The sequence below is a fragment of the Pogoniulus pusillus genome, chromosome 30 (assembly GCF_015220805.1).
Source record: "Pogoniulus pusillus isolate bPogPus1 chromosome 30, bPogPus1.pri, whole genome shotgun sequence".
Classification (NCBI taxonomy): Eukaryota; Metazoa; Chordata; class Aves; order Piciformes; family Lybiidae; genus Pogoniulus; species Pogoniulus pusillus.
In genome coordinates this window covers 1,961,546-1,988,992 of record NC_087293.1, presented here as the reverse complement: position 1 = coordinate 1,988,992, position 27,447 = coordinate 1,961,546, and the positions used below count along the sequence as shown (strand labels likewise).

General features: G+C 51.6%; 1 protein-coding gene across 2 annotated transcripts in view; it reads right to left on the bottom strand.

Annotated features, from left to right (window-relative positions):
• Window positions 1-685: 685 nt before the first annotated feature.
• Window positions 686-27,447, bottom strand: part of PI4KA (phosphatidylinositol 4-kinase alpha) — a 93,984-nt gene continuing 67,222 nt past the window's right edge. For both annotated transcript variants that reach the window (XM_064168770.1, XM_064168771.1), the window contains exons 36-55: window positions 24,771-24,898; window positions 24,571-24,690; window positions 22,940-23,019; window positions 22,022-22,215; window positions 20,991-21,081; window positions 19,834-20,001; window positions 18,852-18,905; window positions 18,100-18,220; window positions 17,135-17,264; window positions 14,966-15,036; window positions 14,117-14,189; window positions 13,927-13,997; window positions 11,378-11,487; window positions 10,707-10,811; window positions 10,139-10,264; window positions 9,709-9,829; window positions 7,063-7,222; window positions 5,781-5,870; window positions 4,398-4,481; window positions 686-1,390 (exon numbers count right to left, since the gene is read on the bottom strand). In XM_064168770.1, coding sequence (XP_064024840.1) covers window positions 1,339-1,390; window positions 4,398-4,481; window positions 5,781-5,870; window positions 7,063-7,222; window positions 9,709-9,829; window positions 10,139-10,264; window positions 10,707-10,811; window positions 11,378-11,487; window positions 13,927-13,997; window positions 14,117-14,189; window positions 14,966-15,036; window positions 17,135-17,264; window positions 18,100-18,220; window positions 18,852-18,905; window positions 19,834-20,001; window positions 20,991-21,081; window positions 22,022-22,215; window positions 22,940-23,019; window positions 24,571-24,690; window positions 24,771-24,898 — 2,149 coding nt within the window. In that variant the 3' untranslated portion in view covers window positions 686-1,338. The remainder of the gene's footprint in view (window positions 1,391-4,397; window positions 4,482-5,780; window positions 5,871-7,062; window positions 7,223-9,708; window positions 9,830-10,138; window positions 10,265-10,706; window positions 10,812-11,377; window positions 11,488-13,926; window positions 13,998-14,116; window positions 14,190-14,965; window positions 15,037-17,134; window positions 17,265-18,099; window positions 18,221-18,851; window positions 18,906-19,833; window positions 20,002-20,990; window positions 21,082-22,021; window positions 22,216-22,939; window positions 23,020-24,570; window positions 24,691-24,770; window positions 24,899-27,447) is intronic.

The window sequence follows — 27,447 nt, the reverse complement described above, 5'->3', positions numbered from 1 at the left end:
TGAAAGACTTTCTAGGGTGTCAGGTAGGACTGGGGGGAATGGAGGAAAACAAGAAGTGGGAAGACTGAGATTGGATGTTAGGAAGAAGTTCTTCACTATGAGAGTGGTGAGAGACTGGAACAGTTCGCCCAGGGAGGTGGTGGAAGCCTCATCCCCGGAAGTTTTAAATGCCAGGCTGGATGTGGCTCCAGGCAGCCTGTGGCTCCAGGCAGCCTGATCTGGTGTGAGGTGTCCCTGCCCATGGCAGGCAGTTTGAGCTCGATGATCTAGCCCTGACAACTCTCTGATTCTATGAGGGAGGCTACAAGAAGGCTGCAGAGGGACTGTTTCCAAAGGCCTGTAGGGACAGGATGAAGGGCAATGGTTTGAAATTAGAGGAGATTTAGATTGGATGTTAGCAACAAGTTCTGCACCATGAGAGTGGTGGGACACTGGCACAGGTCGCCCAGCTACATTGTTGAGGCCCCATCCCCTGGTCATTGCAGGAGGGTAGGCCTAGATGACGATTGGAGGTCCCTTCCAACCCAAACCATTCTGAGTTCTGAATGAAAAATGACATTTGGGATGGGCAAAAAGCTGAGAAGTACTCTGATTTCTGGCTGAGGCAATGTCACGCTGCAAGAGCTGTATACAAATACGCAGAGTGCTGCAGGCTGCAAACAAAGATCAGTGCACAGCAAAAGACTTGAACCAGACCCAAACTCTAAGGTCTTTTATTACATTTTATAGATTAAATATATCTTCAGTAGAGTCTCTTTTTTAAAACACACAAAAGGAAAAAATACATTCTTCATGTACAGAGGAAATACTGACCACGTAACAGGGACCATGTACAGTGCAAAGTATGAACACAGCTACACAGACATCACTGCCCTGGCTGATTATCAGGCTTTTTCTACAGTAAAATCAGACCAAGTTAACATTTCTGCTTCCCAAGAGCAATCCACACCCTTCCCTTCCATAGCATTTAGAGGGGGATTGTGCAGGAAAAGGGTTTGTTGACTCTTTAAAGGTATTAGAAAACCCTTGCATTGCATGAAAACTCCTAGAACCCCACTGGCTCTGCCTCTTTCACACACTGATAATCGTGGTACTACTTGTCTTGTGATTGCAGCCCAACTCAACAACTCCAGAGGAAACCAGAAGTATCTAGAACCCGGTACAGAGGAAGGAATGAACTGGAGCAGTTGTTGCCATGGCCAGGAACCAGGGCCCCACACACACAGACAGGGACGATGGGGACAGTGAGGTGTGACTGAGCAGCTCCTACTCGGTACAAGCTTGCAGTGAGGGCACAGGGTTGCAGGTTTCACTTCAGCAGTGACTCTCCAGTGCCTCTCAGTATGGGATGTCATTCTGGTAGTACTGGATCATGTCATATGTCCTGCTCCTAGAGAAGAAAAACAAAGCCAGAGGTAAGAGAAAGCTCTGAAAATAGACTGCAGCAACTGTCACAGGACAAACATCAAGATCCTGGAATGGCTTAGCCTGGAAGGGACCTCAGAGACCATCTCCTTCAACTCCCCTGCCATGGGCAGGGACACCTCCCAGCTAGACTCAAATGCTCAAGGAAGACCTCATCCAACCTGGTCTTGAACACCCCCAATCCACAATCTCCCTGGGCAGCCCAGTCCAGAGTCTCACCACCCTCACACTGAAGAGCTTCTTCCTCAGCTCCAGGCTAACCCTGCTCTGCCTCAGCTCCAAACCACTTCCCCTTGGCCTGGCTCAGACACCTTCAGCAAAAGTTCCTCTGCAGCCTTCCTGCAGGTTTCCTTCAGGTATTGAAAGGCAGCTCTGAGGTCTCCCTGGAGTCTTCCCTTCTCCAGGCTGAACAAGCCCAGCTCCCTCAGCCTGTCCTCATAGCAGAGATGCTCCAGCTCTCCTTGTGGCCCTCCTCTGGACACACTCCAACAGCTCTGTGTCCTTCTTATGCTGGGGACACTAGAACTGGAGACAGGATTGGAGGTGGAGTCTCACAAGCAAGAGTAAACAGGTTTAAACTAAGGGGGGAATAGAAAGGAAAAAATATTTCCATACTTCTCAGTGTGGCAACAACAAAAGCAGCTTGGATCCTGTACCTGGGTAAGCCAGAACCCCTTAGGTTGCACTGGCACTTTGCTTTAGGAGAAGGAAATGCATAATGAGCAAAGCAAGATCATCAGGGCTGCACGGAGACTGGATTAGATGGAAATCAAAGCACTCTTAATTAAGGAGAATGCTGCTAATGAAAATGGAAGTGCAGGGGAAATGGCAGCATTAACAGCAGCATCTCTGCTGAGTGCCTGAGCAGACAAACCTAAGCCTTGTTATGGCTAACTCAATTACCCCCGGGCAGAGCTGACGCAGGTCACAGACTAACCACGCTGCAGGGAGAGAAGCTGAGCCTCGGCAGAGCTAAGCTGCGGCAGTCACGCAGCAGGGTGGCTGCCTCCACAACCCCCAACATCAACCTGAGACTGTGAGTAGATGCACCAGCAGGCACTAGAAAATCCAATTCAGTTCTAGCAGGGCTGCACCTGAGCCAGCCAACCTGCCTGGGCTCAAGCTAACCCTGTATGGAACCACACAAGAGTATGGATTAGACTCTCCAATACGTCCCAGAAGTCTGTAGTATCTGGGATAAAGATAAAACATGCACTTGAGATGTTCAAGCATTACATTTATTGCATGTTCAGTATCAAATACAGTAGCCCTTCATGGCTACTTCTTTCAAAAGCTTTGCCCAAGATATCAAACTATTTGGATACACGAAGGGAAAACCCCTGCAGCTGACTGGAGAGCTGCTGATTAAGTGAGCTTTAAAACTGCTAATTATTTGATAGAACAGCTCAGGTTAGAAAGGACCTCAGAGATCTTCTGCTCCGACCTCCCTGCCATGGGCAGAGACACCTCTCAACTAGAGTCAGCTGCTCAAGGCCTCACCCAGCCTGACCTTGAATGCCCTAGGCAGGAGGCAGCCACAGCCTCCCTGGGCAGCCCATGCCAGTCTCAGCAGCCTCACACTGCACAGCTTCTGCCTCAGCTCCACTCTCCCCCTGCTCTGCCTCAGCTCCAAACCATTCCCCTTGGCTTGCCTCAGACCCCCTCAGCACAAGTCCCTCTGCAGCCTCCCTGCAGAATCCGTTCAGCTCTTGGCAGCAGCTCTGAGCTGCCCCTGGAGCCTTCTGCCCTGCAGGCTGCACCCCCCCAGCTCCCTCAGCCTGTGCTCCCAGCAGAGCTGCTCCAGCCCTGACAGCATTTCTGTGGCCTCCTCTGCCCTCACTCCAGCAGCTCTGTGTCCTCCTCCAGCAGCACTGAAGGCAGGATTGGAGGTGAGGTCTGATCAGGAGCAGAGCCAAGGGGCACAATGCCCTCTCCTGCCCTGCTGCCCACACTGCTCTGGCTGCAGCCCAGCCTGCTGGGCTGTAGGAGGGCACTGCTGGCTCCTGGGCAGCTGCTGAGCACCCAACCCCCACCAAGGTTTTTTCTTCAGGGCTGCTTTCAATCCCTTCTGCACCCAGCCTGGATCTGTGCCTGGGATTTGATAGAACTGATTATTCCATCCAGAACACTGAACAGTAGATGGCCCAGCTGCAAAGGCCATTCCAACCCTGCACACTGGCAGCGTTCTCTACTTGAGGCACTTTCCCTAGCCAGTGTTACACAACAGCTGCCATATGGTCTAGCAAAATGCTCAGCTTGTTAATGTAGTATCAAGTCATGAAGGAAAATAATGAGTAATTACAGCTCATTTCTAGAGAAGCCAAATCTGCTTTTGCACAGAATAGCAGGTTTGAATTTCAGGAGGATATTCAGGCAGCTTAATGCCTACAGGCACTGAAAAAAGCTTTTGGCAGGTCGCTGCAGTCCTGTTTCTGCTTCATTCTTACTCAGACCAATGGGCCATGCATACCATTGCTTAAGAACCATTCTCCTTGCAAAATGAAATGCAACAAGCTTCAAGATCAATCCCTCTCCACTCTGCCCAGAAGGGATGTTATTCCTGTTGCCAGGCAATGTATTTTTTTCCCTATTTATGCCTTTAATGGTAGAGGTGACCCTACCCTACATAAAAGGGGATATCACAGCTGGACATAACCACCCTAACAGTATGGTTGGTCATGCTCTAACACAGGAGCCAAAATGCCTCATTTGTCAGCCAGAGATTCACTCTGACAGAAAATCTTCCACTCTTTAGATGAGGCAGCCCTGCTGTTTGCCCAGCCTGGGCATAAGCCTTCCTCCCAGTGTAAAAGGGAAGAGGTGCAGCATCTTCAGAGGTAAAGCTGCTATCCTGCATTATCTCAATATCCACAACTCAGAAACGTTCAAGCATCTGACTGATAAAAGCTTGCTCAGAGCTTGATGACCTTGCTCTGGCCATAGGGAGAAGAAGACATGCATAGATGCCAAACCTGTTGCTGAGGAAACAATTCTGGATGATCTTGATGATGAAAGTTGCAGCCTCCCGTTCGGTCATGTTGGGGCTGAACCTGTGCCTACACAGAAATTGCAAAGGAGAGTAAAGTCAGTGAGGTTTCCCTTGAGCATGGCAAGAAGGTGTCTTTGCACGAGCTTAGCCAGGTGCTGGCTTCACTTGCTGCAAGCAGCTCCTCCTTGTGAGACTCCCTCACACAAATTACATCATGCTTTAATTAGCCCTGGCTGCCAGCGGAGGAGGTGGCTGTGGAAGTTCATCAGCCCAGCAGCAGCTCTAGGAACGGCAGCTGCCGCTTTTAAACTACCTTTGTAGTGCCCTTGAGCTGCCGGGCACGCCCCGTGAGGAGCACGGGATGGTGCCACATCCAGCTGGCAGCTGTCACTAGTGGTGTCCCTCAGGGGTCAGTGCTGGGCCCCATCCTCTTTAACATCTTCATAGATGATCTGGATGAGGGCATGGAGTCAGTCATCAGCAAGTTTGCAGATGACACCAAGCTGGGGGCAGATGTGACTGGGTTGGAGGGCAGAAGGGCTCTGCAGCAGGACCTTGACCGCCTGCACAGATGGGCAGAGTCCAAGGGGATGGCTTCAATAGCTCCAAGTGCAGGGTGCTGCACTTTGGCTACAGCAGCCCCACGCAGAGATACAGGCTGGGGTCGGAGTGGCTGGAGAGCAGCCAGACAGAGAGGGATCTGGGGGTGCTGATTGATACCCGCCTGAACATGAGCCAGCAGTGTGCCCAGGTGGCCAAGAGAGCCAGTGGCATCCTGGCCTGCATCAGGAATGGTGTGGCCAGCAGGAGCAGGGAGGTCATTCTGCCCCTGTACTCTGCACTAGTTAGACCACACCTTGAGTGCTGTGTTCAGTTCTGGGCCCCCCAGTTTAGGAGGGACATTGAGATGCTTGAGCGTGTCCAGAGAAGGGCAACGAGGCTGGGAAGAGGCCTTGAGCACAGCCCTACGAGGAGAGGCTGAGGGAGCTGGGATTGGTTAGCCTGGAGAAGAGGAGGCTCAGGGGAGACCTTATTGCTGTCTACAGCTACCTGAGGGGAGGTTGTGGCCAGGAGGAGGTTGCTCTCTTCTCTCAGGTGGCCAGCACCAGAACGAGAGGACACAGCCTCAGGCTGTGCCAGGGGAGATTTAGGCTGGAGGTGAGGAGAAAGTTCTTCCCTGAGAGAGTCATTGGACACTGGAATGGGCTGCCCGGGGAGGTGGTGGAGTCGCCGTCCCTGGAGCTGTTCAAGGCAGGACTGGATGTGGCACTTGGTGCCATGGTCTGGCCTTGAGCTCTGTGGTAAAGGGTTGGACTTGATGATCTGTGAGGTCTCTTCCAACCCTGATAATACTGTGATAACTTACTTCAGCAGCTTGATTGTCTGCCCACGGAAGCAGGGCAGCCCCGTGTCCAACATCAAGGTAACCAGCGAGACCACAGCATCCATGTAAGGCCTGGAGAAAGAGAGGACAACAAGGTTACAGCCCTCCAACTCCTGCAGCCTCAGCAGGTAAAGCAGGCAGGCCGAGGAGTCCGAGGAGCTGGATCACACCTCGCTCTGTAATTAAATCAGCACATCTAAGCCTCTTACATCTGCTGGTGGAGCTCCACCAGTGCCTGCAATCTGTCGTTTTCATTACATTTCACTGCTTTGTGTCCCACCGCCTCGGAATGCTGCAAGATGAAGGGGCTCAGGGAGGATTACACAGAGCCATGCTCCAGTAACCAATGTTTCTTTAGCACCAGAAAGGTGAATCAGTGCATCCAAACGGTACAGGAGGCTGAAACCAGCACTGTCAGATTATCTTCTAATTCCTAATTACCTCATGTAATTCTTTGCTACACCAGCTCAGCCTCCCTCCTCCTTCCTCTCCTCCCACTTAGAACATTACTAGCTATTACTCTACTACCTGGGTGACATTTTTGCCTTGACATGGAACTTTCTCCAGTCTGCTCCCCCTCAAGGAACCAAACTGATCTTGACTCCAAGACAGCCCCTGCTGGGGCTGAAGAAACTTTGGCTCTGTAAGATAATATCAACCATACTTTCTACTGCTGGCAGTAGGAGCTTTCATCTACTGTGGTATCCTCCTCCCCACATGCAGCACCCTCTCCATCCAGATGTATCAGTGTTCCTGTGTGTGAAAGCAAACCCTGCTTGCTTGGCATGGCAGAAGGTGAAGCTGCAATCCTTGCAGTGACAGGCTGGCAACCACAGCCCAACAGCTGCACATTCTACAAGAGAAAGCTGTGGCAGGTTTTGCACATCCCTACCTAATTAACTCTAACTGCAACAGTGCTGGATGTGATTGTCCTATTTGGGAATAGAAGAGACTGTTTTCCTCTCCTGAGGCTTCTCACTGCAGAGCTTTAACAGCAGGCTAAATCCTGTCAGGGAGTGTGGGTAATATCCCACTTATCAAATGGCTACAAGACATTACATTTTCAAATCTAACCTAAGAACAAGAAAACCCCACAAAGTTAGGCTGTAAAACTGCAGGATGAAGTCATTTCAAAGATTCAAGATGTACCAGAACAGCCTGACAGGCTCAGACCCCCTGCAGACAAATATTCATTGTTATTTGTCTTCTCATCTGGTTGTGGCATGCAAGCACTTCCTCTTCTGAGCAGTTAAGGACACCTCACCTGACTGCCAGATAGCCTCTGACACACATCTCCATGAACCATTTGAAGGGAGTTGCTTCCATTTTTCCTCCCATTATCATCACCATCTCATCAGTCAGCTTAATGTCAGGCTCCCAGCCCAGATTTCCACCAGGTGAGCTTTCAAACATGAATCCAAAATCTGTGCACAAAAGAGAAGCTGCCTCAGAAACTTGGTTGGTTAATTGTGTGCTGTCAAAGCTCACAGAAGAAAGCAGAGGTGGATTTCTTGTATTAACATCTACTTTTTCTACCAACATTTCAACTCCAACTGGAAAAAAGGCTTTGATGTAGTGTAAGAACCCCAACAAAAGAATCATCACCGTGACATTAGACTCGACTTAAGAATGATGACATCAAATAAGAAAAGCCTTGCTGAAGCATCTGTGCAGTTCCAGAAAAGCAAAGCTAAGGCAGAGGTTACAGCCTCACATTCATTTACTTGTCAGACTTAATTCATACTCACACAGTGATGAAAGGAACCTACAGATACATTTCTATCCTTGTACCTCTACACACACTTCCACGCGTGCAGATGTGTAACATGCGTGATCCTCACATACAACCAGAGAATGGTTTGGGTTAGAAGGGACCTCTGAAGGTTATCCAGTCCACCCCCCATGCAATCAGCAGGGACATCCTCCACTAGAGCAGGTTGCTCAGAGCCTTCTTGAGCCTGACCTTAAGTATCATCAGGGGTGGGGCTTCAACAACCTCCCTGGGAAACCTGTGCCGGTGCTGCACCTGCCTCGTGGTGCAGAACTTGTCCCTAACATCCAATCTAAATCTCCTCTGGTTTCAAACCGTTGTCCTGTTGCTGCAGGCCTTTGGAGACAGTCCCTCTGCAGCCTTCTTGTAGCCCTCTTCAGGTACTGGCAGGCTGCTCTAAGGGCTCCCTGGAGCCTTCTCTTCTCCCGGCTCAACACCCCCAGCTTCCTCAGCCTGTCCTCATAGCAGAGGTGCTGCAGCCCCCCAGTCATCTTGGTGGTCCTCCTCTGGACCCACTCCATCAGGTCCATGTCCTTCCTGTGCTGAGAGCTCCAGAGCCATGTCCATGTGTGCCTGAAGCTGGTAAAACTCTGCAAAGCTACACTTCCAGAGAGCACCCACTGCAGCCACGTGCCCACCACAGCCCTGTGCCTGCCACAGCCACACACCCACGTGCCCACCTCAGCCCTGTGCCCACTGCAGCCACACACCCACAGCAGCCACGTGCCCACCACAGCCCTGTGCCTGCCACAGCCACACACCCACTGCAGCCACGTGCCCACCTCAGCCCTGTGCCCACTGCAGCCACACACCCACAGCAGCCACGTGCCCACCACAGCCCTGTGCCTGCCACAGCCACACACCCACTGCAGCCAGGTGCCCACCACAGCCCTGTGCCCACTGCAGCCACACACCCAGAGCAGCCACACACCCACTGCAGCCATGTGCCCACCACAGCTCTGTGCCTGCCACAGCCACACACCCACTGCAGCCACATGCCCACCACAGCCCTGTGCCTGCCACAGCCACACACCCACTGCAGCCAGGTGCCCACCACAGCCCTGTGCCCACTGCAGCCACACACCCACTGCAGCCACACACCCACTGCAGCCACGTGCCCACCACAGCTCTGTGCCTGCCACAGCTCTGTGCCTGCCACAGCCACACACCCACTGCAGCCACATGCCCACCACAGCCCTGTGCCTGCCACAGCCACACACCCACAGCAGCCACGTGCCCACCACAGCCCTGTGCCCACTGCAGCCACACACCCACTGCAGCCACACACCCACAGCAGCTATGTGCCCGCCACAGCCCTGTGCCCACTGCAGCCACACACCCACAGCAGCCACGTGCCCACCACAGCCCTGTGCCCACTGCAGCCACACACCCACAGCAGCCACGTGCCCACCTCAGCCCTGTGCCTGCCACAGCCGCACACCCACTGCAGCCACGTGCCCACCACAGCCCTGTGCCCACTGCAGCCACACACTCACAGCAGCCACGTGCTCACCTCAGCCCTGTGCCCACTGCAGCCACACACCCACAGCAGCCATGTGCCCACCTCAGCCCTGTGCCCACTGCAGCCACACACCCACAGCAGCTATGTGCCCGCCACAGCCCTGTGCCCACTGCAGCCACACACCCACAGCAGCTATGTGCCCGCCACAGCCCTGTGCCTGCTGCAGCCACACACCCACAGCAGCTATGTGCCCACCTCAGCCCTGTGCCCACCACAGCCACACACCCACAGCAGCTATGTGCCCACCTCAGCCCTGTGCCCACTGCAGCCACACACCCACAGCAGCTATGTGCCCACCTCAGCCCTGTGCCCACCACAGCCACACACCCACAGCAGCCATGTGCCCGCCACAGCCCTGTGCCCACTGCAGCCACACACCCACAGCAGCTATGTGCCCACCTCAGCCCTGTGCCCACTGCAGCCACACACCCACAGCAGCCTTGTGCCCGCCACAGCCCTGCACCCACGGCAGCTGCATGAAAAGGCAGGAGGAAGCCCCAGGAGTGTGTGCCAGCTATGGCCAGCAGGGAGACTGAGCTCCGAAGGGAAGGGGCTCGCTGTCTTCTGCGAGCAGCACTTCAGAGCAGAAGGAAGGGGCGAGCGCGGCTGTGACTGACCAATGTGGATGATGTGTCCCTTTTTGTCCAGCATGATGTTGCCATTGTGCCTGTCTTTGATCTGGAGCAGAAACAGGAGCAGACTGTAGGCAGCCATACTGCGGATGAAATTATAGCGAGCCTGTACAAACAAGAAGGTAAAAGGAATCAGAAAACCAGGGAGAACTTAATAAGCCTCCATGCCAGGAACAGATACAGCTCAAGGAGGCTTCTTCATCTTTCCCACTCATGGTTAGCTCGGAGGAACATCCCATGACACTCTCCATACATCTACAGCTGCAATAACTTCCTTAGCTACGTCACTTACAGCTACAAAGGGGAAAGCAGATTCAGCACTGGGGTAGCCATTATCCAATTCCCTGCCATTATTCCTTCTAGCTAGAATGTCACTCAGCTGAGAGTTTGCTGTGCTTGCCAAGTGCTCCTTTACCTTCTGGAAGGCGAGGGTGGACTCATCTCCATACTGCCTGGTGAAGTAGTCGTACATCCCCGAGTCCGTCTGCCGGCCCAGCTGGTCCCGGGACGTGCAGTCAGGGATGCACTCAATAACACCACACTGAGGGCAAAGGGAGAAGCTTAGGGCTGCAAAGCTGACAGATCTCTCCACAAGTACTCCCCTCATGGCTCTTGGCACTCAGACTGGTTCCCCAGGAGATGTGGGGAAGGCCATAGGGGACTGAATGCAGAATTTCAAGTTGATTCCTGAAACACATCTCCAGTTTTTCATCATTTCCACCCACTGGAGGACAAGCTCTGTGACTTCCTGCTGACTTGCACAACGTGGCCCCAAAAATCAAGCAGCTAGTGTGAAGAACCACAGGCAGCTTTAGAAAAGCAGGAGAGGAAAGAGTCTTTTTGTCACTGGTACTTCAAATATTTGGCAGGAGTGATGTGAGCAGCACTTCCTCTGAACATGGGATTGTTAAGTGTGCTGGAAGAGGAAATGTCTCTTAACGAGGAACTATTTTCTGCAGCAGTACAGTTAATTGCCCACTTACCCCAGGAGCTGTGGCCACCACTCTGTATGGAAACACAAAAAGATCCAGGCCCACCAGCTGAAAGATGTTCTTGAAGAGATCGATGATTTGTAAAGCTAACATGTCCTGGTGAGAGAAGAAACCAATTGCACAAGCACTGCAGGGCAGATGGATCACCAGCTAAGGTTACAGAAACCTCTGAAGTGAGCACGAAGTTACCCCAGCAGGTCTGCAGATGTGTGCTGCTGCATGCACTGTGGCTCTGGGGAGAAGGGAGAGCATCAAAATGGGAGGAGATGAATGGTGGTTAAGTGGGCAGCAAGCAGTAGTGAAGACTCAACTGCTGACCTATGAAGAACACCATTCTGCCATCACTCTGGTAAGAGGGCTGCTGATAACTCCAGGGATTAACAGGCAGCACTCCCTCTTAATCAAAACCAATCAAACCTCAGAAGCTACTGCTGTGTTGCCAAGAGAAACCCTGACCAAGAATGTCAAAGGTTGGTAAGCTGTGCTGAGATGATGGCTTTTGTTTCCAAAGCAGCATTTCACACTTCTCTCCCTCACTCCATAACTACTGGAGACTCTCAAAATCCCAAGGAAGAATGTTCCTAGGCTAAAATTGCTCTCTTGCTCATGGATGTCATCTGCAGGTCTGTCTCCTCTCAGAGCAAAGGCTGATAGCTTCGTACCTGTCTGCAGTCATCTCCCACTTTAAAGATGGCTGCCTGCCAGCAGATTTTCTTGCTGTCCACCCCCTCCTCTGCACTCTCATCTATGGAATCAGAACGACAGCGCAGACCTGCAAGAAGAGTACAACCAAAACCCAGACAGTGACTTTAATTAGTACCTTTCTCCTGGGACAAGTCCTCTGCACTGCACAACATCTCACTGCAGGTGCACTATGGAGCTCTCTGTCTCGCAGGCTGGATGCTGTAGGAGAGCTTTGGTCCACTGAACACATCACTGACTCACACAATCATCTAGCTGGGAGAAACCTTTAAAACCATCGAGTCCAACCCTTGGCCCAGCACTGCCAAACCTCCTCAGAGCAGTGCTCAGGATTACCAGATAAAGGCCTGAATTGCTCTCACAGCATCCCAAAGCATTTATCACAGTATCACAGTATCACCAAGGTTGGAAGAGACCTCACAGATCATCAAGTCCAACCCTTTACCACGGAGCTCAAGGCCAGACCATGGCACCAAGTGCCACGTCCAGTCCTGCCTTGAACAGCTCCAGGGACGGCGACTCCACCACCTCCCCGGGCAGCCCATTCCAGTGTCCAATGACTCTCTCAGGGAAGAACTTTCTCCTCACCTCCAGCCTAAATCTCCCCTGGCACAGCCTGAGGCTGTGTCCTCTCGTTCTGGTGCTGGCCACCTGAGAGAAGAGAGCAACCTCCTCCTGGCCACAACCACCCCTCAGGTAGTTGCAGACAGCAATGAGGTCTCCCCTGAGCCTCCTCTTCTCCAGGCTAACCAATCCCAGCTCCCTCAGCCTCTCCTCGTAGGGCTGTGCTCAAGGCCTCTCCCCAGCCTCGTTGCCCTTCTCTGGACACGCTCAAGCATCTCAATGTCCCTCCTAAACTGGGGGGCCCAGAACTGAACACAGCACTCAAGGTGTGGTCTAACCAGTGCAGAGTACAGGGGCAGAATGACCTCCCTGCTCCTGCTGGCCACACCATTCCTGATGCAGGCCAGGATGCCACTGGCTCTCTTGGCCACCTGGGCACACTGCTGGCTCATGTTCAGGTGGGTATCAATCAGCACCCCCAGATCCCTCTCTGTCTGGCTGCTCTCAGCCACTCCAACCCCAGCCTGTATCTCTGCATGGGGTTGTTGTGGCCAAAGTGCAGCACCCTGCACTTGGAGCTATTATGAGAACTGACTGCCAAACCCTGGAGCTTGCTACAGCCTAAAACCAGGCACAGGCAATCAATTTATGTCGGTCTAAAGTAACTGCTAAGAGGTCTTCAAGATACCCATCTGGCTTGCTTCCTGGGACTGAAAAACATGAAAGGGGGGGGAAAAGGCAGGAGATTTAAATTCTTAGGCTTCTTTATTATGAAGGTGGTGGAACACTACAACAGGTTGCCCGGGATGGTGGTTGAGGTCCCTTCCCTGGAGATATTCAAGGTGAGGGAGTGTTGATCTCCTGGAGGGTAGGAAGGGGTGTTCAGCTGCAGAGGGACCTGGCCAGGCTGGGTCAACGGGCTGAGATTCGACAGGACTAAGTGCAGGCTCCTACACTTTGGGCACAATAATCTCCTGCAGGTACAGACTAGGGGATGAGTGGCTGGAGAGCAGCCTGGCAGAGAGGGACCTCGCAATGCTGGGTGACAGTTGGCTGAGCATGAGCCAGCAGTGTGCCCAACTGGCATGGAAAGCCAATGGCTGTCCAGCAGTGTGGCCAGCAGGACTAGGTCTGCCACTCTGCCCTGTACTGGCAGTGGTGAGGCCTCACCTCGAGCACTGTGTGCAGCTCTGGGCCCCTCACTGCAAGAGAGATATTGAGGTGCTGGAGCAGGTCCAGTGGAGAGTGACAAGACTGGGGAGGAGGCTGGAGGGAAAGTCTAATGAGGAGAGGCTGAGGGAGCTGGGGGTGTTCAGCCTGGAGAAGAGGAGACTTAGAGGGAACCTTATCGCTCTCTACAACTACCTGAAGGGAAGCTGTAATCAGGCTCTGCTCCTAGGCAGCCGGTGACAGGACAAGAGGGCATGGTCTGAAGCTGCACCAGGGAGGTTTAGGCTGGATGTTTTGAAGCACTTCCACATGGAAAGTCCCCAGGCACTGGAATGGACTACCCAGGGAGGTGGTGGAGTCATCATCCCTGAAGTCTTTAAGAAAGGAGTGGATGTGGCACCTGGTGGCATGGTTTGGGTGTGGTGGTGTTAGGTTATAGGCTGGACTCGATGGTCTCCGAGGCCTTTCCCAGCCTGGGTGATTCTGTGAAATCCTGTAGTTCAGTGGGGCTCTGGGCAATCTGATCTAGTTGAGGATGTCCCTGCTGACTCTCTGGGGAGGTTGGACTGAATGTCCTTTGGAGCTCCCCTCCAGTCCAGACCATTCTACCGTTCTATGATTCCTTCAATCTAGTTTTATTTCCAGCTGAATCACTGCAGAGAAAGTTGATCATGGAGACAGCTCCACTGCAGCAGTGCAGGTCCCTGCAGGCAGGCAGTGTTAGAGCTGCTGCCTCTCAGTCAGTAGTGCCCAGGACTAAGATGCAGTTACTAACCTTCTTTCTCAAGCTCACTGACTCCACACCGCTTCACTTTGAACTTGGCCAGGTAGGGTGCCTTCGCCGCACTAAATGGGAGCAAGGCCAAAGGTGGTGATGAGTGCAAGTCAGCCAGACAAGAATTCCCAGACAAACACCTAAATATCAGGAATTCACTGCATGGGAGAAGAGAACTGGAGCACAGTACCTCTGCATGGGAGTTCCTGATTTGTAGTCGATGTCCAGAACAATAGCCTCAGGGTTGCTGGGCAGGTAACAGCCTGCAAAGTGGAGCAGACAGCCAAGAATGAATCTGATGGCTGGGGTGGGAGGCAGTGATGTGTCTGTAACTTCTGTGCACAGTTCTGACTTCAATACAACCTTACAGGCCAAATGCAGATGCCAGCCTGTGAGCTACAAAAGCTGCTGCATCCTGTGCACCAGCGAGTGAGGGCCAGGAAGGAACAGAAGAGACTTTTGAGCTAATACTGCAGCATCTGTACCACAGAGATGGACAGACAGCACTTCTCTTGCAGCAGGCCCTAGCAAAATGTGGCAGCATGTCCCAGCTAGGGGAGGGGCCTCAGCGACCAGCACATGGTAGGACAATTGAGACCTGTTAAGAGAGGGATCAGGGAAAGCTTTCATCAAACTCCATCGGAAAGAGGAGATTCAGCCTGGGAAAGCTATGTCCTAGGGGCCTAAGGACCTTCAGACAACCACGTTTCAAGGGAATGCCTGATGGGACAAAAAGGAGAATGAAAGGATCTGGACATGCTTCATTCTTGAGATAACTTCTCAAGAGTGCTTCATCTTGAAAAAAAGAACAGGTGGCCCAAGGGAAAGAAGCTCCTTCCCTCTTCGGATAGGTGCTTCTGCTTTTATCCAGGCTGTACATGCTCTAAGCTGCTCCTGCAGCTGTAACAGAAGAGCAGCCACCAGCACCAGGAGCAGAGAGCTGCCACTTGCAGAGATTTCCAGATGTGCTTGCAGAAAACAGAGCCCTGCTGTGGAATGCAGAACCCCCACAGCACGGTACTAGCAAATCGCTTCTTACCAGGCTGCACTTTCACCTCAGACAGAGCACTCAGACAAGCTTTCTTCCTTTCATCTCCTTTGGGGAATGGCCTAAAAAGGGGAAATTATTTATGTTTTATCTGCATGCTACACATTAGTCTATATCCTAGCCTCAAATTTGTCTCAAATTCCTGCTAACTTCACTAAAAACATTTCCCCTTGTAATGGTGCAGATCTCTTACCACAGCACTTCCAGAGACCTTCCAGGCTCAATGCCTGACCAGAACAAAAGTTAAAGCTTTTGCTTTGCAGATTGACAAACTCAAACAGCATAGGAGGTGTGAAAGAAATGTATGAAACTCTTCCTTGTACAGACATCTGAGCATCCCAACCCCCTCTGTGAGCACTGCTGTAGTAAGAGCAATGTAATCTTCTCTTGCAGGACTCCTAGAATCACAACACTGCTAAGTGGAAGAGGACAAAGCCTTGAAATGCCTACATGCCTGATTCATTCACACACTTCGTATGGCTGCAGGACACTGCAGATGCACAAACAGATTCAGTTTGAAGCTGAGGTGCAAAATGCAGTGCTTGCAAAGCAGAGTTACTATCTGTTGCTTACTTATGACTTCATACTAACAAAGAGTGGAGAGATTTCATTCTAAATACCAAGATAATCAGATCATGGAATCAACCAGGTTGGAAGAGACCTCCAAGCTCACCCAGCCCAACCTAGCACCCAGCCCTGGCCAATCAACCAGACCATGGCACTAAGTGCCCCAGCCAGGCTTGGCTGCAACACCTCCAGCCACAGCCACTCCACCTCCCTGGGCAGCCCATTCCAATGCCAATCACTCTCTCTGACAACAACTTCCTCCTAACATCCAGCCTAGATCCCTTCAGGTAGTTGTAGACAGCAATGAGGTCTGCCCTGAGTCTCCTCTTTTGCATGCTGCACCCCCCCATCTCCCTCAGCCTCTCTTCACAGGGCTGTGCTCCAGGCCCCTCCCCAGCCTTGCTGCCCTTCTCTGGGCACCTTCCAGCACCTCAACATCTCTCTCCAATTCAGGAGCCCAGAACTGGACACAGCACTCAAGGTGTGGCCTGAGCAGTGCTGAGCACAGGAGCAGAAGAACCTCCCTTGTCCTGCTGCCCACACTGCTCCTGAGCCAGCCCAGGATGCCATTGGCTCTGGTGGGCACTGCTGCCTCAGCTTCAGCTCCTCTCTGCCAGCACCCCCATGGCTCTCTCTGCCTGGCTGCTCTCAGCCACTCTGTCCTCCGCCTGTAGTGCTGCTTGGGGTTGTTGTGGCCAAAGTGTAGAACCTTGCACTTGGCCTTGTTCAGTCTCATCCCATTGGCCTCTGCCCACCCATCCAGCCTGGCAAGGTCCCTCTGCAGATATCTCCTTCCCTCCAACAAATCCACAGCTGCTCCTAGCTTGGTGTCAGCTGCAATTTAACCTCTTCTAACTTGTCCTGAATGACACACACATAGAAGGGACCCAATTGCTTCTGTGATGTCAGTGTCCCTTAGCCTGATGCCCTTACACTGAAGGCTTGGCAAAGTTCCCTTTTAAAGGAGATGTGTCCCAGGATATAAATTTCATATGGCTTTCAAATGGGTTAAAACTATGCAACGAAACCACACTTAGAGGTTGTGTGCTGAGCTGCTGCCATCCACTGGCAAGCTTCACACCAGCTCAATTCTGTATCCTACCAGAGAGGTACTACCCCTAAAAGTCAAACTAAATTGAGGCTTTGCAGTTTTTAAGTTACATTTAAGAAAAATAAAATCAATCAATTTCTTCTCATATAAAAAATTAATTCTATCCTAATACCCCTAAAAGCACCTTAGCCTCTTAGTCAGGACACTGGTATCACAGAATCAGCCAGGTTGGAAGAGACCTCCAAGATCATCCACTCCAACCTAGCACCCAGCCCTGGCCAATCAACCAGACCATGGCACTAAGTGCCTCAGCCAGGCTTTGCTTGAGCACCTCCAGGGATGGTGCCTCCACCACCTCCCTGAGCAGCCCACTCCAATGCCAATCACTCTCTCTGGGAAGAACTTCCTCCTAGCATCCAGCCTATACTTCCCCCTGCACAACCTGAGACTGTGTCCCCTTGTTCTATTGCTGGTTGCCTGGGAGAAGAGCCCACCAGCCCAGCAAGCCCCCCAGAAGCCCAGTTCTGGAGTAGAGCACTCACTTGATAATGGCTGAGACGTTGGTGATCTTGTTGAAGAAGTCGAATTCCCGCTGGTAGAACTCCTTGGCTGGCCCCGACAGTGAGCCTGTTATCTCCTCTACCAGCTGCTCCAGAAGTTCTCCAATGTCAGCTGCATGTGAGAAGGGAAGAACCTGTGTCAGAAGCTGAGCTCAGAAAGCTAAATGATATGAGTGGTTGTGCTGGTCTGACGCTAACTGGAATACCTTCACGAGAGACATTGGGTCAGTGGCTGTGAAAAGAAAACACTATCATGTCTACTCCACTCATAGGCTTGCTTAGACTTAGGAAAACAAGGACACAAACACACATAAGGCAGTCAGAGTCTCTCCCTGCCTTCTGCCTTATTAACTGCTTCTGCCTGACTGTGCACATTACCCAGCTCATAATTTTGCTTCTATCTCCCCTTGCCAATTATTGCAACTCACCTTGCATGTAAGGCAGACTCTGGGACAAGGCAGAGGGGTGAAAATAAGGTGGAAGAGTGGCTGGGAACCCCTCCTGGGCACTCAGATTGCTGGGAGGGGCATTGTGTTTCTGTCTTAGTTTAAACTGGTGTATTTCTGTATCTAGCTGTATATATTTGCAATGTACTGTGAATATCTGCTTGTGAATATAAAGCTTCAGGCCTTAACTTCCATCTGGCTGGGTCTAGTCTGAGTGAAATTCGTTGTGTGAGGGTAACGCCCAGAACCACTACAGTGATGGAAACAGCCCCCTTCAGGCAGGGCTCATAAGAACATCCTGATACAAACACTGCTGCATCTCTCTGGATGCATTCTCTGAGCTCCTACTGCAGCAGGTAATGTCTGCACTTCTACCTCCACAAATGAAAGAGAAGTTGCTAGCTGAAAGGATTCCTCCTGCCAAGAGGGAAGCAGGAAGGAGATGCAGACTCTCTGAGGAAAGGGAAGGAGTCAAGCTAGGTTGCATTTCAAAGCACTCACGATCTTTTTGGTGTCCTTCCTCATCCAGGTAGATGTTAGTTTTCATGTTCCAGATGAATTGGTGAGCCAAGAGCTGGGATTTGGCAGCTGCCCACAGGATGTACTCTCTAACGTAACCCATCTGCAACCAGACTCAGAGCAGTTCAGGTCAAAGATCATTGCCACTCTAGCAGACTCAATACCACAGGGATGGCCCTCAGCTAGCCTCCCTGGGAAGCTGTTGCAGTGTCCCATCAACCTCACAGTGCAGAACTTGTTCCTAACATTCAATCTCAATCCCCTCTGGTTTAAAACCACTGCTCCTTGTCCTATCACTGCAGGCCTTTGCAAACAGTCCCTCTGCAGCCTTCTGGTAGCCACCTTACAGTACTGGAAGGCTGCTACTAGGTGTCTCCAGAGCCTTCTCTTCTAGATACCTTCTCTGTTAACTCCACAGCAAAATGGTTAGGGACACAGTGATTTCATTTCAGAATTGCCTGTCTCATGCAGACCTTCAAAACCAGTCCTCATCTGGGGCTTCCCATAAAGATCTCCTTCCTCACAGGTGTGTAACCTGGCCTCCAGGTACCTGTTCAGAAAAGAGGTGTAACCAAAACAAGCCAGCCCTACAGACGTTGTTTTCCTCTAGGTAGTAGCAACCTAAGTCTGTAAGGAGCAGCACCAAGTTTAAATTTGCATCTGATTTGCATTTTGAAGTCTGAGAGCTGCTCTGAAGATCTATTTGCTCCCATGCAGCTGTCTGACATCCTCACCTTGTCATACCGAAGTGCCTGCACGATCTGGGGAATGTAGAATAAAATGGCATCCTGAAAGAGAGGAGGGTGCAGGAGGTCTGTTGGGATGCTTTCAGCAGCTGAAAGTGAAGGCAGGTCACATGCACAGAGAAAAGCATCCTCTGGGGAGGGGATGAACAAAGCACCACTGCCTCTATTTCACACTGCATGGATGGCACTTACTCAAATCATTTCTCTGTCCAGTTACCCCTTTCAAAAACATCCTTAATAGTGATGGGCTTTACAGGTCTGACAAGGGCCAAACCTCAGCCTTCTGCTGCTTTAAAAGAAAAAGCTCTCCACTGAGACAAGGTTTGAAAGGAACAACTGGAGAAGAGAATCCTCAAGAGTCATCTTAGTGTAAGCTACAACAAAAAAGTTGCAAGCACAAGAGGCAGTATTATAGAATAACAGAATGGTTGGAAGGCACCTCCAAAGGTCATCCAATCCAACCTCCCTGCAGTCAGCAGGGACATCCTCCACTAGAGCAAGTTGCTCAGAGTCTTGCTGAGCTCAGCTTTGAGTATCTCTAGGGACAGGGCCTCAACCACCCCCCTGGGCAACCTGCTGCAGTGTTCCAGCACCCTCATGGCGCAGAACTTGTTTCTCACATCAAACATAAATCTGTTCTGCTCTCACTTCAAACCATTGCTCCTTGTGCTGTCACTGTAGGCCTTTGGGAACAGTCCCTCTGCAGCCTTCTTGTAGCCCACTTCAGGTACCAGAAGGCCTCTGTTAGGTCTCCCTGGGGCCTTCTCCAAGCTTAACAACCCCAGCTTCCTCCCAGCCTGTCTTTGCAGCAGAGGTGCTCCAGCTGCCTGATCATTTCTGTGGACCTGCTCCATCAGGTGGGATGATCACCTCTAACTTTTCATCCCCTACAACGAGGCCTGTGGCCACAGCACCTAAGGCCATACCTCCAGCACCCGGGGTGCTAAGGCTCTCTTGGAACCCAACTTACCGGAGGAAAGGACCGCAGAACTTTAACCCCGTACTGAGCTGTTAGAGGATGAGGTGGATACATGCTTGAGAAGTAGGAGAGGCCAGTTGGTGGGTCTGTGGGTGCCCAGCACAGAACATGGCTGAGCTCAGGTGCATCAGCATCAATGGTATGCCAGGTAACCAGGTACTGAAAAGCAGGTCAGACACATTAGAGTTCAGAGCGCCCCAGAAGGTCTGGCTAAGGCACATCAGGCAGCAATGCTACCATCAAGCTTCCCACAGCAGAGGATGCAAAACATGCTGCAGTTTACCACAGCTGTTTTATCCAAAGCACATTTCCCCCCCTGGAAATCCAACAGTTTGGAATTGCCTCACCTCCCAGATTACCAAATGAAGTTAATGAAGTCAAGGTACTAAAGGGACAGGGCAGAAATTCATAGAATCATAGAATCAAGCAGGTTGGAAGAGACCTCCAAGCTCATCCAGTCCAACCTAGCACCCAGCCCTATCCATTCAACCAGACCATGGCACCAAGTGCCTCAGCCAGAGGCTTGAACACCTCCAGGGACGGTGCCTCCACCACCTCCCTGGGCAGCCCATTCCAATGGGAAATCACTCTCTCTAACATAGGGAGAAAGAAGAAGGGATGAGCCCTTTTGTGAGACTCAAACAAGGCTCAGTTCTCCTGTTTTAGAGCTGATGTGTGGAATATGAAGCCCTGACAAAGTGTCCCTCACATGACCAGAGTGCTTCACTGCAGATCAGCACAAGAATCTCCTCCACCCAAAGAGGTTTGGCTCCTGGCATGCAGAAATAATTTCAGCAGCAGCCTCACCAGTGGTCTTTTTACACATTAAGCAGAAGGAATAGAAGTGGAGGCTGCACTGCAATGCAAAAGGAGCAGAAGTGGAGGCTGCACTGCAATGCAAAAGGAGCAGAAGTGGAGGCTGCACTGGAAAGGGAGTTTTGGGACGTTTTGTGTGTGCTGAGAACATACCCAGGAGCAAGATGCACTGTTAACTAACCTGCTCCTATTACTGTGATTCTTGCCTCAGCACCCTCTTTCCACAGCTGTTCTGTCCTCTCCTAGCACGGGATTATACCTTGTGCTGAGCAAAGGCTCTGTTTTCCACTAAGCCTGTATGAAATGGGCACACTGGGGCTGGTCAGAAGTACCTTTATTGCTTCAGGAACATCACTAACAGCTCCTGGGTCCAGCCGAACCAGCCGAGTCACTTCTGTTCCAATAGCTTCAGTGTTCTTAAATCTAAGTAGGAACAGGAACAGAAAATTCATAGATTAAATGGTTTAGGCTGGAAGGGACCTTGAAGATCATCCAGGTCCAACCCCACACCATAGACAGAGATACCTCCTATTAGCCCAGGTTGCTTAAGGCCTCATCCAACCTGACCTTGACCACCTTCAGAGAGGGTTCATTCACAACCTGCTCCAGTGTCTCACCACCCTCACTGTTGAGAATTTCTTCCTAATTTCCAGTCTGCATCTCCCCTCCTCGAGCTTCAAGCTGCTCCCTCTCCTTCTACCACTACATTTCTGACAGGCTCTTCTATTTCTATGAAGATGAGGACAAAAAGTATATGCTTAATAAACAAACAGACCAGCTCTGAAATGCTGCACTGAGGGACCAGTATGCTGTCAAAAGAGGATCAGCTGTTTCCCAGCCAGTGCTTTTGTATCAAGCACTGGGACAGTATTTCAGCTCTCTGCTGGATCCTTGGCTGAAATACAGTCTGGGCTTCTACAGAAAGCAGCCTGCAGAACTCCACTTGGCAAAAACTGTCACTGCTGTAAGGGGGAAAGAATCTCCTTCCCCTTCCAGAGCCAACTATTTTCCTGTGATACTTACTCAAGTGCAAGGCAATGTCTAGCCAGGACAGCTCATTCCATGGCACTTGCAGTGCTGTTTAAATGCTGTTGCCTGCTAATGGGTTCAATGGAATTAAAACTCAAACATGCTGTCTGCTAACCAAACACCATCCAAGTGGTACTGAACAACGGGTGGCTGGACCCTGCTAGAGCCTGTGCCAAGGAAGTATATGGAGGAATTTAGTTCTTCAAAGCACTCCATCAGCTGCAGAAGTATGCAAGGGGGCTGTAAACAGGAGCAAGTGGCAGCAGTAGTCACACTCAGACCACTTCTAGGGCAGCAGGAGTTAAGAGCAGTTCTTCCTTTGGAGAGATCTCACCTGGTAGGCAGCTGGACAGCGAGATGAGGGGAAATGCTCCAAGCCAGATTTACATTATCCTTCCACTGCTTCTCACTGAGACTGATATACTTCGACCTCCAGTTTGCTACGCTGCTCTCCCCAGTCTGATCCAGCTCTAGCTCAGGAGAAGAGAGTGGATTGTACCACGTGATGAGGCGCTCGATCTCGGTAGCCTGAGGAAGGTAACAAAGATAAAGCCAAAGTGCTTCCTGCAGGAAGAAACTCCCCATTTCAGAGTCACTGCATGGCATGGCTGGGAAGAGACCTCCAGAGAGTGGCCAGTCCAACCCCCCTGCCAGGGCAGGATCACACAGGAACACATTCAGGTGGGACTGGAAAGGCTCCAGAGCAGGAATCTCCACAGCCTCTCTGGGCAGCCTGCTCCAGGCTCCAGCACCCTCCCAGGGACAAAGCTTCCCCTCCTCTTGTCCTGACACCTCCTCTGCTCCAGCTGGCACCCAGTGGCCCTTGTGCTGCCCTTGGCCAGCCCTGGGCACAGCCTGGCTGTGTCCTCCTGACACTGCCCTGCACATGTTTAGCACAGCACTGAGGGCAGCCCTCAGGCTGCTCTGCTGCCAGCCCCAGCTCCCTCAGCCTGGCCCCACAGGAGTTGTTCACTGCAGACGGCAGCTTGGGGGCTCTGGGCTTGGCTCTCTGCAGCAGTTCCATGAGGTCCTTCTAGAGCTGAGGGACTGAGAACTGCACACAAGATTCCATCTGTGGCCTCAGCAGGGCAGAGCAGAGGGGCAGGAGAGCCTATCTGGACAGACTCACCAGAGCCCTTCTAATTCACTCCAGGATGCCCTTGGCCTTCTTGGCCCCAAGGGCACATTGCTGGCTCCTGGGCATCCTTCTGCCCCCCAGGCCCCCAGGTTGCCCTGTTCTCTGGTGACCCACCAGCAGTGACAGCAGCAGTGTTCTCCGCTTCATGTAGTACTTGTGCAGCTGTGTGCCTCTGTTTGTCTTCTTAGACATTCCTGGAGAAAGGGATAAAAATTACATTTGCAGTGGCTTTTGTTCTCTGTGTTTCAACTGAGCCTTCAAGCTGCCCAGACCTGGCATCAGTGACAGAACTGAATAACCACAGGACATTTGTAACTCTAATCACAGAATTGTCAGGGTTGGAAGAGACCTCAAGGATTCACCCAGTTCTAACCCCCCAGGGCAGGACATCTCACTCTAGATCAGGCTGCCCAGAGCCACATCCAACCTGGCCTTAAAAACTTCCAGGAATGCAGCCTCCACCACCTCCCTGGGCAACCTGTGCCAGTCTCTCACTGCCCTCAGGGTGAAGAACTTCTTCCCAATATCCATTCTGAATCTCCCCACTTCTAGTTTTGCTCCATTCCCCCCAGTCCTATCACTACCTGATACCCTAAAATGTTCCTCAGCAGCCTTCTTGTAGCCCACTTCAGGTACTGGAAGGCCACAATAAGGTCTCCTCAGAGTCTTCTCTTCTCCAGACTGAACAGGCCAAACTCTCTCAGCCTGCCCCTATAGCAGAGCAGCTCCAGCCCTCTGATCATCCTCATGGCCCTTCTCTGGACATGCTCCAGCACCTCTAGATCTTTCCTGTATCAGGGGCTCCAGAACTGGATGAAAGAAAGTCAGCACTGCAGCTCAGATTCACACAGTCACAGAATGAACCAGGTTGGAGAAGACCTCTAGAATCACTGAGTCCAACCTATCACCTAACACCTTCTAATTAACTAACCCATGGCACCAGGTGCCTCATGCAGTCTCCTCTTGAACACCTCCAGGGATGGGCACTCCACCACCTCCCCAGGCAGCCCATTCCAGTGCCAATCACTCTTGCTGTGAAGAACTTCTTCTAACATCCAGCCTGAACCTGTCCTGGCACAGCTTGAGGCTGTGTTCTCTTGTTCTGTCACTGCTTGCTTGGCAGCAGAGCCCAACCCCATCTGGCTGCAGCCTCCCTTCAGCGAGCTGCAGACAGCAATGAGCTCTGCCCTGAGCCTCCTCCTCTCCAGGCTGCACACCCCCAGCTCCCTCAGCCTCTCCTCACAGGGCTCTGCTCCAGGCCCCTCCCCAGCCCTGCTGCCCTTCTCTGGACACCTTCCAGTTCCTCCATGTACAGCTGTTCCCTGGCCACACAGAGCACAACAGGCTGCAACATGGATACCAATTTCTAGCCAGGACTGCACTTCCTTCAGCAACATGACAGCTTCTAGTTTACAACTGCAGAACCTCACAGCCTACAATCCAATGTCACTCTGCTGCCCTCACAAAGGACTGGGGCATGGCTTCCCAAACTCTCCTTACAGGATTTCACTCCATCTTGCCCTCCAGCCCTGTTTCTCCTGCACTGCTGAGCCAACACTATTCAAACACCAGATTACTTCAGAACTTTGCTGCCTGCTACCAGTGTGACTTTTCCAGCCTCCTCTCCAACACTGGTAACTAAACACTGCCAGAAGAACAGGAGCCCAATCCTAAAGGCAAATACTGACTCCCAGCAGTACCTGCATATAAAATATGCACCCAGCTGGTCACAACCAGAAAGCTACCTGATTTTTTGGATATAGTTGACATGCCACTGGACAAAGGGTAAGTGTTTATCCAGCCTTGTGTAGCCTGTTGCCGAGATCCAACGTTGATATCCAAGTTGCTCCTGGTGTCTTGATTATCTAAGGACAGAGCACAGGTCTGATGTAGAATGCAGTCAGAGGAACAACAGGCTTTGGAAGCAGCACTTAAGGGAACTCACCAGGTGGCACGAGTTGGCTGGCTGTCAGGTACTTCTTGTCTGAGAACATTGCTGTCCAAAACTTGATCAATATGCTGATGTCCTCACGAAGCCTCTTCTCTCCTTGTGTAGGGAACTTAGAGGGACAACTTCAAGAGATCACAGAATTGTCAGGGCTGGAAGGGACCTCAAGGATCATCCAGTTCTAACCCCTCAGGGCAGGGACACCTCACACTGGATCAGGCTGCCCAGAGCCACATCTATCCTGGCACAAAAGACTTCCAGGGATGAGGCCTCCACCACCTCCCTGGGCAAACTGTTCCAGTGTCTCACCACCCTCATGGTGAAGAACTTCTTCCTAACACTCAATCTCAATCTCCCCACTTCTAGTTTTGCTCCATTCCCCCCAGTCCTATCACTACTTGACACCCTAAAAAGCCCTTCAGCAGCTCTCTTGTAGCTCACTTCAGATACTGGAAGGCCACAGTAAGGACCTCTCAGAGCCTCCTCCTCGCCAGACTACACATCCTCAACACTCTCAGTCTGTCTGACCAAACAGTCTTTCAATCTGTCACACTTAATGTGAAGTCAAAAGCATCAGGAAGAAGAAACACACCCTCAGAACAAATCTAATCAAGTCATATCTGGTATTCTGACCAGGATCTACAGGCAAGAGGCCACATTTTATCCTCACTGCTTTACTGTCTGACTGAAGAGTACAAATTAAGCAGCAATCTGTCAGCATCTCTGATTCATCTGAATGTAGCTTTCTGGCTAACAGCCTCAGAGTCAGACCCTCCAATCCATTACACACTTTCTGGGTGCCCACATGTCCTATGTGCCTTTGTGAGGTACAGAGAGGGATTGATCATAGAACATAGAATCGAGCAGGTTGGAAGAGACCTCCAAAATCATCCAGTCCAACCTAGCACCCAGCCCTAGCCAGTCAACCAGACCATGGCACTAAGTGCCTCAGCCAAGCTTTGCTTGAACACCCCCAGGCACAGTGCCTCCACCACCTCCCTGGGCAGCCCATTCCAATGCCAATGACTCTCTCTGCCAACAACTTCCTCCTAACATCCAGCCTAGACCTTCCCTGGCACAACTTGAGACTGTGTCCCCTTGTTCTGTTGCTGGTTGCCTGGGAGAAGAGACCAACCCCACCTGGCTACAGCCTCCCTTCAGGTAGTTGTAGACAGCAATGAGCTCTGCCCTGAGCCTCCTCTTCTCCAGGCTGCACACCCCCAGCTCCCTCAGCCTCTCCTCATAGGGTTTGTGTTCCAGGCCCCTCACCAGCTTTGTTGTCCTTCTCTGGACACCTTCCAGCACCTCAACATCTCTCTTAAATTGAGGGGCCCAGAACTGGACACAGCACTCAAGGTGTGGCCTGACCAGTGCTGAGCACAGGGGCAGAATAACCTCCCTTGTCCTACTGGCCACACTGTTCCTGATGCAGGCCAGGATGCCATTGGCTCTCTGGGCCACCTGGGCACACTGCTGGCTCATCTTCAGCTACTCTCTATCAGTACCCCCAGGTCCCTTTCCTCCTGGCTGCTTTCCAGCCACTCTGTCCCCAGCCTGTAGTGCTGCTTGGGGTTGTTGTGGCCAAAGTGCAGAACCCTGCACTTGGCCTTGTTCAATCTCATCCTGTTGGCCTCTGCCCACCCATGCAGCCTGTCCAGGTCCCTCTGCAGGGCTCTCCTACCTTCCAGCAGCTCCACAGCTGCTCCTAGCTTGGTGTCATCTGCAAACTTACTGATGCTGGACTCAATCCCCTCGTCCAGATCATCAATAAAGATATTGAACAGGACTGGGCCCAGCACTGATCCTTGGGGAACACCACCAGTGACAGCTGACAGCTGCATGTGGCACCATTCACCACCACTCTCTGGGCTCTGCCATCCAGCCAGTTCTTGATCCAGCACAGAGTGAATCTGTCCAAACCATGAGCTGCCAGCTTGGCCAGGAGCTGCTTGTGGCAGACAGTGTCAAAGGCTTTGCTGCAGTCCAGGCAGACTATATCCACAGCCTGCCCCACATTCACCAGGCAGGAACCTGATCATAAAAGGAGCTCAGGTTGGTCAGGCAGGACCTGCCCTTCCTAAACCCATGCTGGCTGGGCCTGATCCCTTGGCCATCCTGTAGGTGCTGTGTGATGGCACTCAAGATGACCTGTTCCATCACCTTGCCTGGCACTGAGGTCAGGCTGACAGGGCTGTAGTTTTCTGGCTCCTCCTTACGACCCTTCTTGTGGATGGGTAGGTAGAGACTGTGCTGGCTGCAATGCAGCCTCTCTGGGTCTGTGTGTCCATGGGGGGTGGCTCTGTGCTGTTGCTGAACTGTAAATGTATGTAAATATATTTTCTGTATGTTTATTGCCCTCTATACTTTCATACTGAGTCTACTTCTGTAAATAATAATCTCATTTAACTTCCAAAAAGCTCAGGAACTGTGGGAAATTCACTCCAGAGGGTAAACTTCCAATTTATTGGGTGGCAAATCCAACCCACAACAAATTCTAAGGTACACTTTTGAGCAGCAAATAAACTCTCCAATAAGGAAAGAGCAGAAGGATTTGTGAAGGTACTGCTTTATAAACTGCACATAAAAACTGGAACTTAGATTTGAGCCTCTCTGAAATGCTTTATGAATTGCACAACAGCACAAGGAAAGGAAAAGGTTTTGTTAAAATGGGTGA